At 37.5% G+C, this 13,469-nt stretch overlaps 1 protein-coding gene across 1 annotated transcript; it reads left to right on the plus strand.

Moving 5' to 3' along the window:
• The first annotated feature begins 4,402 nt into the window (after positions 1 to 4,402).
• rsph3 (radial spoke head 3) lies at positions 4,403 to 11,866 on the plus strand. Its single transcript, XM_046060738.1, has 8 exons — positions 4,403 to 4,619; positions 6,793 to 6,874; positions 6,969 to 7,110; positions 7,611 to 7,756; positions 8,204 to 8,407; positions 10,209 to 10,371; positions 10,581 to 10,667; positions 11,717 to 11,866. The coding sequence occupies exons 1-8, from the start codon at positions 4,510 to 4,512 to the stop codon at positions 11,767 to 11,769; spliced, it is 987 nt and encodes a 328-aa protein (XP_045916694.1). The 5' UTR covers positions 4,403 to 4,509; the 3' UTR covers positions 11,770 to 11,866.
• Positions 11,867 to 13,469: the final 1,603 nt, after the last annotated feature.

The raw sequence follows: 13,469 nt of genomic DNA on the forward strand, positions 1-13,469 counted from the left end.
TCTCCCTCATCCGGCCTGCAGATTCTTACCTGGACCTCACTCTGACTTCATGCCAGCCTGCCTACCTGTACCTGCCTGTAAGCTACATCACCAGTAAATCACTTAAGTCATCCTGCTGCCTCCTCCATCTGCGTTTGGGTCTTTTCCCTGTTGTCCTGCACAATCAGTTGTGACAGAAAATATCATTTAATCTGTATTTTCTGTTCCAGTTTAAATCAATCTAACCCTAACCGTTTTTAAAATCATGTTTAGGCGCCAGTATAGAGATGATAGATAATGTATTTGCTTATATATGACTTACATTCATAAGTGTCTTTTAGGAGAAACTGTAGTTTAATCTGAAATACAGGCAGACGGGAAAAGTACTTTGTCAGCCCTGAATAGTGTCTGCAGGTATTCCTTTCATGCTGCATATGCTCTGTTGATGCTTGATGCTCTGTTGATGCTTGATGCTCTGTTGATGCTGATGCTCTGTTGATGCTGATGCTCTGTTGATGCTTGTATGTTGTTCCTCAAATGTAAGTCGCTTTGGATAAAAGCGTCTGCCAAATGAGTAAATGTAAATGTAAATGTAAATGCATACAGCCCCAACAATCTTCACCAGCAACCTTCACCAACATTGCAGGGCCTGAGAGGCAAAATAAACCCTCTCTGCACCACTTGCTGCAGCTTGTAACGCTCTTGATTACTGATAACTGGAGGCTTCTCAGATGTGCATATGAACATTCTCATCATCTTCTCTCTTTTCTCGTGTGGATTCAAGAAGCTGGATAATAAGAGGACAATATTCAAAGAGATTTCAATAAGAACATCAATTAGAAACTGGAAAAATGAGGGGGACATGTCCCCCACATCCCCAGTGGAAATTATATTCTTATCTGAAGTTAATAAACGACTTCAGCAGTCTGAAATTCACAAATTAAGTGGATAGCTGGAGGAATGATTACAGCACACAAAACACATTTCAATGTACATATCTCACTTGAGTTAACACTTTAAAAACAGTAGGTGGTATGCTGAAATGCTGAGGAAGGCTTTCGACTACAGTGTGGGTGCTTTTTCCTCCCCTATACTGTGCTTAATAGAATATGTTTGAAATAAAGTAATTCACCTTGTGAATCAAGGCTACAAGTCTGGAATAATCAACATAACAAAACATGACATTACTACATTGAAAAAAAGATGAATGCAGGGAAGTATGCCCTGCTGGTTGGGTAATCTCATGGCTGACAGCCAATATTAATGAAAGAAGGCTCACACAGTGGCAAGCTGAACTGTTTTCCCTTTAATAATGCCTAATGATTTGTGACAGCTGAAGCATAAACAATACAACATGCAGAGAGGAGAGCAAATATCATCCCTCTACACACACAGAAACCTTCCCACATAACTGAATAGACATTCATTATTCATTTTTATAAAAAGATCCAAAACACATGACATAACTCCAACATGGTACTCTCCTCTGACTGTGTTGTGAATGACGTATAGTTTTCATGGAAATGTTATATAATAATCTTTTGTTTGGTTATTTAAATAGTCGCCTGTTATAAAACAGTTAGTTTTGCATAATATGCAAAACTATGGCAAAATAATTTATGTAGTCGTAGTAGTAACAGTATTTGTGCTAGTAGGGGTAGTGATGTGCTACAGTAATAGTTGTAGTGGTAGTACTAGTAACAGTAATGCCAGTAGTAATAGTAGTAATAGTATTTGTGCTGGTGGCAGTAATATACTGTAATGATAGTTGTAGAGGTTGTAGCTTTAGAAGTAGTGGTAGTACTAGTTGCGGTGATACTGGAAGTAGTAGCAGTAGTAGTGGTAGTGATAGAAGTGGATTAGTACTAGCAGCAGTGACAGTGATAGCATTTGTCCTAGCAGTAGAAGTAGTGGTAGTGGTGCTGGTAATAATAGTAGTGTAGTATACACAAATCAAACATGAAAAACTATGTCACGATCATCTTTGCCATGAAATCTCTGATATAAAAAACTGCCTGTTCAGTTGTCACCCTGACCACAGAGCTCTCACCTTTGTCCTCACAAATACAGTTGAATCTTATTTGCCACACTGTTTGACACTTTCAGACTTTTCGTAGAGCTGAAAATGCTCTCTGTGGTTAACATAGAGTGGAGTTTTTGCTTTCCCTGTACTAAATGCCTCATGCCACCCACATTTCAGTGCGACCTGTGAGAATAACAATTCTGTTTTCAAGTGCACAGTTTTGTTTTCCTTGTACACTGTTTAAATATGCAAAAAGGGTAGAGCTTGCAACAGATGTCAAGGCTACAACCGCAACTCACAACAATAATTTGTGTTATTACTTCTAACTACAGTATGTAATCACCACTATAATATAAGTAGAAATTGTTCAAGTAGAAAACCAGTTTTTGAAAGTTCTTCTTATGCTACTCATAAATCATAAATAAGTGTTTGAAGTGCAGTACAAGGTTGACTTTGTTCATCACCTTTTGACTTTTCTGTACAGGAAGTATGTCCTTGTGTCAGGTTATACTCAGAATTTCTGAAACACAGGATTTACAAAAGCCACTAGAGGTGTTGACAGTTTTTCAACAAAGTCTGATAAGCTTTTGCACTGTTTTGATAGTAATCTGCATATCTGTTGACATACCTGATTTTCTGTTGAGCTTTGTGGTACTACTACTACTACTACATCCTTAAGCCAACATGGAGATGTCCTTAAAACACTCAGAATAAATGGAAAATCTATACATACACAACTGCTGAGAAAGATCTTGGATAATGATAGAAACAGCAGAAATTTTAGTTTGAGTTAAAATAGATACATTTATTAGTATTATTAGGATTATGATTATTGTTATTACAATTAGTGGTGGTAATAGGAGTAATAATGGTAGTAGCGGTAGGAGAAGTGTTAGTAGTAGCAGCAGTAGCAATAATAGTAGCAGTGAAAGCTGTGCAGTAGCAGTAGCAGTAGTAGTTGTACATTGGGACGTTCTGGCGCAGTACTAAACTGGTTTGAATCCAACTTAAAGGACAGGGACATCTTTGTGTCTATAAGTAATTACACACCTGAGCTGACAAAAACGACCTGTTGAGTTCCCCATGGCTTCATGCTAGGGCCTCTTGTGTTTAACATCTACATGATCCAGTGGTTCAGATTATGGAGAACAACAAATTATTTTTAAAAAATGATGCAGATGACACACACATTTACAAACAAAATATGACATGTGGACTATATTCCCATACAAGCGCAGAATAAGTGTTGAGAACAAATCAATGATTGAATGTGCCAGAAGTTTCTTCAGTTAAACAAAGATAAAACTGAAGTCATTGTTTTTGGAGCAAAGGAAGAATGATTAAAAGTCAGTGTTCAGATTCAGTCAGCAATGTTAAAAATGACGGAACAAGCCAGAAATCTTGGTATATAGTCATTGACTAAGACCTGATTTTCAACAGCCACATTAGGTTGATTACACCATCAGCCTACTCACGTGAATAATAAATCAAAGATTAAAGGACTTAGGTCTCAGCAGGATCTAGAAATACTCAACTCGATGACTGTAACGGTGTCTTTCCAGGTCTGCCCAAAAAATCAGACTGCTGCAGTTGATTCAAAACACTGCTGCTCGAGATCTCACTACGACCAAAAAAGTGGGTCACATCACTCCAATTCTGAGGTCTTTATACTGGCTTGCTTTCTGTCAAATAACTGATTTTAAAATACAACTGTTGGTTTACAAAGCACTGAATCATTTAGGGCCAAAATACATTTCTTATCTTCTGCTACGTTATGAGCAATTCAGACCTCTCAGGTCATCTGGGACTCTCTGAGGCTCTGTCCCCAGAGTCAAAACTAAACATGGAGAAATGGCGTTCAGTTTTTATGCACCATGTATCTGGAATAAACTCCCAGAATACTGCAGGTCTGCTGAAACTCCCAGTTCTTTTAAATCAAGGCCAAAGAATTTTATGTTTGCTGCAGTTTTATTAAATCAAATTTGAGGCATTTGATTAATATCTTACACTGCACTGTATGTTTTGCTCTCCTATTTTATCTTGTTTTTATTTTGTTTTTAAATGACCTTTAATATTGCCATTGGTTGCTTTTATGTTGTATTTTTATAAATCTTTTTTATTGACATAGTAAATCAGCAACAACTCACAAGAAGTAAATCAGTTCTCCATTTTCATTTAATGGAATAACAAACAACAAACACATAGAAAAAATGATTGAAGATTGAAGAAAATAATAAAACAAACTTAGCAGACAGAACTCTGCTGCTTTTATGTTTTATGTAAAGTACAATGAATTACCTTGATGTTGATATATGCTATACTACTTAACTTGCTTTGCATAGTAGCAGCAGAAATAGTACTGACAACGCTTGTATTTTTTAAAGGAAGTGACGTGACAGCCGTTTTTTACATTTCCTGGAGACGGTTGCTAAAACAGTTTGCCTCCTTTCCTCTCAGTTGTTTTAGTACGGTGTCTAATGGTTCCTGAGAGTTTCTAAAAAACAAAAATGGCTTTTGTTTCACACAACCAGCGAGATGCTAACGGAAGTTATACCTTCTCAAGTCGCCCCAGACCCGTTGAGAACCGCTCCAAATACAGAGAGCCTCCGTCTGAACAGTACGTTTGTTGCTAATGTGTTTGCAAAGTGCTAACGTTGCTTCATTGTATCTCATCAGGCAGATAGACTACTACAGCTACATCACAATATTTACTCTGACAAACAACGTTACATACTTTCACTTGAGATAACATAACCCATCAAAACCAGTCTAATGATGGCTAACGTTACGTTACATGCAGTGCGAATTAAAAGATAATCACAGTAACTTAACGTTACATGGCTTTATTAGCAGGGAAGTGTCTCAAGTTATTTAACTGATGAAATACTAAATGATATTGACAGTGGTGAACAGCAACTAAGTACATTTACTCATGTGACTTCAGAGGCCCTCTATTTGAGCACCAGTGCTGGACAGTAACTAAGTAATTTTTTTTATTTAACCCTTTATCTAACCAGATGATCTCATTGAGATTTAAAACCTCTTTTTCAAAGGGCTGCCGAAGCATATTGACAAAGCAGAGTTACAAATACAAGGTACAAAGTACAAGGTTGATTTATTTGTCACAATACAACAGGTTGTAGAAAGAAATTGAGTTTGTAACTCCCTCCTGCTAAGTAGCAGACAAGATACATTAATATAAAAGCAACTGTAAAAATGGTTAACAAAAATAAACTATATTCAGTGGAACAGTGCTGAGGATGAATTTGAGTTCAAAAGTCTGATAGTTTTGGGGGAGAAAGCTGCTCTGCTGTCTGGTGGTGCGGCAGCAGTATCTCTTCCCAGGAGGCAGCAGGGTGAACAGGCTGTGGCTGGTGTGGGGACTGTTCTTTAGTATCCTTTTGCAACACCAGACACAACCGCAACAACCAAAGGACATTCACCAATGACTTTTAAGATACACATATAAACAGCATAACTTTAATTCCAGTCTTTCATCCCATGTTAAAATTCACCAAAGGGCGTCAGATTTTTCAGCTGCAAGTCAGTCTGCAATGTATTCCAGGTGAAGGGAGCAGAGTAGCTAAAGGCCCTCTACCGAGCTCTGTACAGACCTTAGTACTTTACTCAAGTTTTGCACTTTTGAGACACTTACGCTTTACTTGAATACCAGTGGTGGACAGTAAGAAAGTACATTTACTCAAGTACTGTACTTAAGTACAAATTTGAGGTGCCTGTACTTTACTTGAGTATTTTCTTTTAATGATGCTTTCTACTTCTACTCCACTTCATCTGAGAGGGAAGTATTGTACTTTTATACATTAAATATACATGAAGATTTTATAAGTATTGATGTTGTTATAAATTAAACTACCCAACAGTTTACGCAAGTACAGCTTGTGCATTAGTTTATTGACAGAAAATCCATTGGCAGCTATTTTTAGAATCAATTAAGTAATTTTCCATGTAAAAACATTTCATGGTTCCAGCTTCACAAAATGGAAGATTTGCTGCTTTCCTTATAATTCTTTTAATGTATTTTTAATATTCATCGAAAAACAATCGATTAATGGAGAAAATAATCACCAGATTAATCCATTATGAAAAGAATCATTAATTGCAGTCTAAATAGTTCAGCCTCAACAAACTCCAGCAGTAAAACCCTGATTTTATATTAATGCATGAGTAATAATAATCTAATGCTATAATATATTGTAGTGTAACAGTCACAGGGGACATTTACATTGACATTTGCATTGAGGACTTTTACTTTTAATACTTTAGTACAATATTCCTGATTATACTTACTTTTACTTAAGTACTATTTTAAATGCAGAACTTGTAACAGAGTATTTTTACAGTATGGTATTAATACTTTTATTTGAGTAAAGTATCTGAATACTTCATTATTCTCTGTTGAGTAATTTATACATGCTAAATCAGTCAGCAAGCTAAAAATAATATATGTAAAATAATCCATTGTATATAATAACCTAACACCCAAAAACTTATGCTTTTGATATCTTTAGAAATACTTGCTGAAAACACTTTTATTTAGATACAATTTTGAATTCATGTTAACTTGTGTGGTATCACTGCTTTTACTTTAGTAAATATTCTCAGTACTTCCTCCACCACTGTGTTACCAGACAGAAAGAAAATGCCTGATAAAGTATATGCCAATTAAATGCCACCTTAGTCAAAGACTGTCAAAGACCAGCACACGACATGGATGACACCTTTGAGTGTCAAGGTCAGCTACTAATGAGTGTCTTCCCTTGACAATGTAGGACACAGAGTAATTATGGAAACATTATGTATGATCGTCGTGTTGTCAGAGGAAACACATACGCCCAACACATTATACCAACTGTAAGTATGAAACATCTGTTTTACCATGCTTGATACCTGGTAGGTTTCTCTTTCTTTCTGCCACTTTATGTATATTATCATCCACCTTTTACAGATGGCACAGCCAGACCCTGGTGAAACACAAAGACAACAGGAGATCAGGAGGAGAGCCATTGCTCGTAAACGAGTCAGGGAACAGTTCAGACCCAGCACTCCCGATGCCTTGCAGGGCAGAAAACACATTGATGTGCAAACAGGTCAGACTTTTCTCAAGACAACCTCAGGATGTTAACATCTATAGTATATTCAGTTCATAATGAATGTGTCAAATGTGCTGTTGGAAATAGGGCTGCAAATAACAATTATTTTCATTATCGATTAGTCTGACGATCATTTTCAAGATTAAGTGATTAGTTGTTCGGTCAATAAAAGGTCAGAATATGGTGAAAAATGTTGATCAGTGTTTCCCTAAAGCCCAAGGTGACGTCCTCAAATGTCTTGTTTTGTCCACAACCCAACGATATTCAGTTTACCGCCATAGAGGACAAAAGAAGCCAGAAAATATTTACATTTGAGAAGCTGAAACCAGATAATTTGGACATTTTCTCTTAAAAAATTACTGAAAATAATGAATCGGTTATCAAAATAGTTGGCGATTAATTTAATAGTTGACAATTAATCCATTCATCCACTAATTGTTGCAGCTAATAGTTGGTAAACCAAAGCTGCTTTGTATTACTCTGACCTTTCTTTTCAGATCTTTATCTTGAAGAACTGAGTGATGTTATAGTGGCTACAGATATTGAGTGCCAGACTGATGCTTTCCTGGACAAACCAACAACCCCACTCTTCATTCCAGCCAAATCTGGCAAAGATGTTGAAACACAGATAGAGGAGGGAGAGGTAGGTACTCCCAGTTAGAGGTCTGGCCACATCTTCTACACTTAATAGCCTCAGCAGAAAAAACATATTAGACCTGTTGTAGACCATATCATTAAGGTTATCTTAGCTTTGGTATGGAGACTACAGATTTACAGTATAATATAAAACCTGTGTGAACAAACTTACCAGGAAGGGAGAGTCCACAAAAAGATCTCATAGGCATGATGCATCATGGGAAATGTAGTATCCAGCGGTTTTTGACCGTGACCCATAGAGACTAAAAGTCAGAATATGTTGGCGGCCTCTGCTATGATTGTCTGTTTCTTCTGAGCCCCCCAACTTTATGGAAGTGCAATACAAATTTTATCATGTAGGATGTTAATGAGAAAAAACATGTACAGCGTTTGCATGTTTGATAAAATTCAAATGCACACTGTTAACGCTACTTACTACCAGTATCCCCTGCAGCTGTTTGACTTTGACAGGGAGGTGCAGCCAGTGTTGGAGGTCCTGGTGGGTAAGACAATAGAACAGTCTCTGGAGGAGGTGATGGAGGAGGAAGAGCTGGCCTGTCTGAGGGCCCAGCAGAGGGCCTTCGAAGAGCTCCGAAATAACGAGCTGGCAGAGGTGCAGCGGCTTCAGGAGCAGGAGAGACGCCACAGTCAGGAGAAGGTATGTAAATGATAGAAGATCCCTTTTAAATCAATTACAGTTTTTTTCAATTGCTAACCTGCATTGGTCAAAACTGAAGTCATATTGTCAAAACTCTTCACACAGTCAGCAAAACAGAAGTGTATGTGGACAAAACTGTGAATCATTTTTCATTGTTTTCACACAAAATGCATTCAATGACCACTTTCTCCAAAATCCATGAACTCTTTTCCCATTACTACTTCACCACCTGCAAAACACTGTATATCTGCAGCACATTTTTCAAATGCTAACACACCAAATTTCCTGCATTTTTGCTGTAGCAGGACAGATATATATAGAACATCTTTGCAGAACATTTACATCCATTTTATGTTTTAGAGAAATATGTGTAAAGTTTTGAATGTGGTTTTACTGTAAAACTGCAAGCTGAGTGTAAAGCAAGAAATGTGCTTATATTTTAGCAGAACTGGTTCAAGGGGATGGTACATAAATTACAGACTGTGGTCATTGGGTCTCAGGTACCAGTGTTAACTATGTGAACACAGTTACTGTATGCACTGTAATTTGTTTTGTATTGTGATACAGAAAATAAAAAAACAAGACTATTTTACAGCACTGCATAGCACAACGGAAACAATTACAAAATAAGAAATGGAAACATGAAAACACCCCCTCGGGTTGACGTTCCTGTCTATTGGGCCACAGATTCTTATTCACAGCACAACAGATCAGAACTTCATCAATTTACTGTAGGACAAATTTACAAAACAAGTCTAATAGACATATGTAGGAAAATGCAGATTATGACGTGTTCAACCATTTTACATGTAGTGACTTACGCAATGAACTTATGTCTAGATGTTTTGGGGGGTAAAACCAGTATACTGTAATACATTGTGATCAACATGACATATAGTAAGCAATTGATAATGTAGGAAACAGCAGACAAATGTACATAATAATTTGCATAAATGTGTCAAAGCATGTGCAATTTGCACTTTCTCAAAAGACTGAGAAATTGCTGTTACATATGGTGTGCACAAGCGACTAGATGATGTGGAGGTTGAACAAGTAGAATTTCAATTCTAATCCGAGAAATGTATCAAATTGACTGACAAGAATTGTATTCTATAATGAAATACTGATTTATATGAAAATATCAGTCACATTTCAAGGATAAAAGTTCAACAAATTTACATAATGCTTCCTGTTGTTAGTGTTTTGTAGGTCAGTGTGTTATGAGTGACAGTGTATGCTTTCTGAGTGGTTATTGTTGCCAGTGTTTTGGCTGAGTTTATTTTGAGGCTTATATGAAGTGTGGTGGTTTGAGTGTCTTTTGGAGGTGAGATTAACTGTTTGGCCAGGATGCATGTTGGTAATGCAGACTGTGTGATGAGTTTTGAAAAAGTGCCTTCAGTTTTGACCATTGTATCTTAGCAATTGAAAAAAACTTTAATAAGAACTTAGATTTAGATGTCTGAAATCTTCTTAGATTATCACTACAAGCAATGTGACTCTACATGACCACACAGTTGGTTATTTCACAAGAGTTTTGTTTGCTTATGTTGCCAGGGAGACACCGTTGTCAGTCTAATCTGTTCAAACCATAACCTCAAACTAAATTTCTTCTTCTTCCCCAATTAACTACACAGTTAAGGAAATGAAGGAAACATGTGGCTACCACAGTCCTAAATAAGCACCTGCTTCTGTGTGCAGGATTATTTCTGAGAATCACTATCATATCAAATCGACAGACTTGATCGTTCACATTCAGAACCACAGTTTGTGTTTGTTTAACAAACGTATTGTCTGACATCAGGAGCGTAGAATTGCAGAGCAGAAGGAGGTGTTGAAGAAAGAAAGAGAGACTGCTGAGAAGATTGCTGCCCGGGCGTACACCCAGCAGTACTTGGCCGACCTCCTCCCGGCAGTCTTCACCTCACTGAGAAGCCACGGTTACTTCTATGACCCCGTGGAGAAAGGTCAGCTTTCCTTTGCTGCGTTGCTCTCCAGCATCGCCTTCCACTCAATCTTAGCTTTCTCCTTTCTGACAGATGAGGGCACCACTGCACTCCATTTCATACAATCTGTAATATGATGTGTGACACGTAATATATGAGCATGATACTCTGTGCATGATGACATAGATGAGTGTTTAACCTTTTATCATATTTGTGGTCATGATTTCCAGAAATTGAGACTGATTTCTTCCCGTGGCTGATGGCAGAGGTTAACAACACTTTGGAGAAGAGATACACAGCAAGAGAGCTGCTGGACAGTAAGGGAATACAATATGATCTTCTCAGTTGTGAAGGAGAGATTCCTCTGCTTAAGCCGGGCAATGCTCTAATTTGCAAACCTGCTTTCTCTAATGCTCCATGTTTGTTTAGTATCCTTCCTAAATCCAACACAACAACCAGAAGTCTTCTCACCAGCCACAAACACACCATCATTCAGCAACAGCGTCACTTCATTGTACACTACTAGCACAAAATTGTACACAACCTGTAAGCCTCGACACCTGTCACGAAATAATACATTTCTTGATCGAATAGGAGCAGGAAGAAGAAAAATCCTATATTTTCTGCCCCCATAATTGTTGAAAATGGAACAGAAAATTGTCAGAAATCCCAGATATGGGTCACCACAAACTGTTATTAACCAGTTCAACCAACACTTGGGCATTACTTTTTAAATGCATTTTTGCATAGACAACACACTTCTGGCCTTTATATTAAAAGTGCAAAATATCCTGCAGTTTTTTGTCACGATCCATAAATGTTTATTGTTCTGACAAAACTGACATGTATACATGTACCTAAACATTTGAGACAGGTATTGGTACATCATAAAATGTGAATGTAGAGCATGAAATATGGCAAATTTGTAAACTTTTTCTAAACTTCACAGATTGCCACCAAGCAAAATTAAACATACCCACTGTAAACATGAAAATTTTCAGTACGCACGGGAAGCCACTATGGCCCAAATTGGCTGAAATGACTGAAAATGCTACCCCGCCCCCTTTAATTTTGAATAATCACAAAAATAGACAATTCCACACCAGATTCATTACAGCCCAAAACCATCCTACAATCTTAATAAATATAACCTTCCTGTCCAATTGTTGGAGGTTCTAGGCCGATGTTATTATCCCTGACAGCTAAAAATGTATTTCAGAAGTCCTCTTCCAGGGGTCATCAGGTCATAGACTTTGTTGGAGTGCCACCTAGCGGTTGTTTTTAAACATCACAGAGGTCATTAATGTCAAATATAATTTACATGGAGCAGTGACTGAAACGTCTTTGTGCTGTCTCTCTCTTTCAGCTATGATCAGTGAGGTCGCCCAGAAGAGGATGGACGGGTTTGCAGACAGCTGAATCTGACATGTAGACAGATTCAGCTGTAATGACTGACTGAGGAAGGTCAAGGACATGAATGTATTCTAAAAAATAAAGTGTTTTTTCACTGACTAAACTACCATGAGTTGTCTTTGGGAACACATTACTAGCTATGTGTGTTATTTAAAACAAACATGTTGTTCAGGGTGCATCTCTGCAGAGACATCCATACATTACTAATACTAGTGCAATAAAGTTTATTCTAATGTCATTTGTTTCAAAGTTAAAATAAGTATTATAATTCTAATGATGAGTAATGAATGTGTGAAATAGTGGACAATTCAAATACAAGATGTTCCATGTTATCCTTTTTTGCAAACTTTCTACTCATTCTTGTAAATTATGTTTCAAGGGTTCCTGTTTGTACGGTATGAATTATGCAACTTTTCTGACACTTTCTTCAGTGTTTGAAGCGGTTGAACACACTTTTTTAGGATAAAATTTGTACAAAATTAGTGACCCTAGCATTTTTTCATTTTGATCATTTTGTTCAGATGTTGTTACTGTATATCAGAAGTGTGCTGCAGTTAATACAGTCCCCCCCAAAAGTATTGGAACAGTAGGGCAAATTCCTTTGTTTTTGTAGTTCACTGAAGACATTTGGGTTTAAGATCAAAAGATGAGTATGAGACAAGAGTTCAGAATTTCAGCTTTTATTTCCTGGTATTCACAACTTAGGACATACCACCCTTTGTATTAGACCACAGCATTCTTAGGTGAGCAAAAGTAATGGAACAAATAATCTTAAAGTAAATAACATTTTATATTTGGTGGCATAACGCTTGCAATAACTGCCTCAAGCCTGCGACCCATCGACATCACTAAACTGTTGTATTCTTCATTTGCAATGCTATTCCAGGCTTTTACCGCAGCTTCTTTCAGTTCTTGTTTGTTTCGGGGTGTTTCTCCCTTCAGTCTCCTCTTAAGGAGATGAAGTGCAGCTCTATTGGGTTAAGGTCAGGTGATTGACTTGGCCAGTCTAAAACCTTCTACTTTTTCCCCTGATAAAGTCCTTTGTTTTGTTGGCAGTGTGCTTTGGGTCTTTGTCCTGCTGCATGATAAACTTCCTCCTGATTAGTTTCAATGCATTTCTACGTAAATTGGCAGACAAAATGTTTCTGTCCACTTCTGAATTCACTGCACTGCACTGGTCGTTGCTGATGTCACTTACTGATGTTTTGGGGGGGTTTCTTCACAGCTCTCACGATATTTCTGTCATCAACTACTGTTGTTTTCCTTGGCCGACCTGTTCGACGTCTGTTGCTCAGTACACCAGTAATTTCTTTCTTTTTCAGGACATTAAAAATTGTTGTGCTTGCTTTGCCCAATGTTTGTCCGAATGGCTCTGGACGATTTTCCTTCTTTTCTCAGCTTGACAATGGCTTGCTTTTCTCCCACAGACAGTTCTCTGGTCTTCATGTTGTTTTACCCACTATAACAGGAAATACAGTCTTTATAGGTTTGAACCAAGGATGAAAACTTAGACTAGTCATGCAGAGCTATTTAATGTTTGGACAATCAACCTAAAAGGCAACACCTGGGCAACAAGACACATCTGTCAGTCACATGTTCCAATAGTTCTGCTCACTTGAAAAATGGGTGGGTTCAAACAAAGGGTGATATGTCCTGAGTTGTTTAACACATCTAGATGTGAATACCAGGAAATGAGAGCTGAAATT

This window comes from Micropterus dolomieu, linkage group LG10, assembly GCF_021292245.1.
Source record: "Micropterus dolomieu isolate WLL.071019.BEF.003 ecotype Adirondacks linkage group LG10, ASM2129224v1, whole genome shotgun sequence".
Lineage (NCBI taxonomy): Eukaryota > Metazoa > Chordata > Actinopteri > Centrarchiformes > Centrarchidae > Micropterus > Micropterus dolomieu.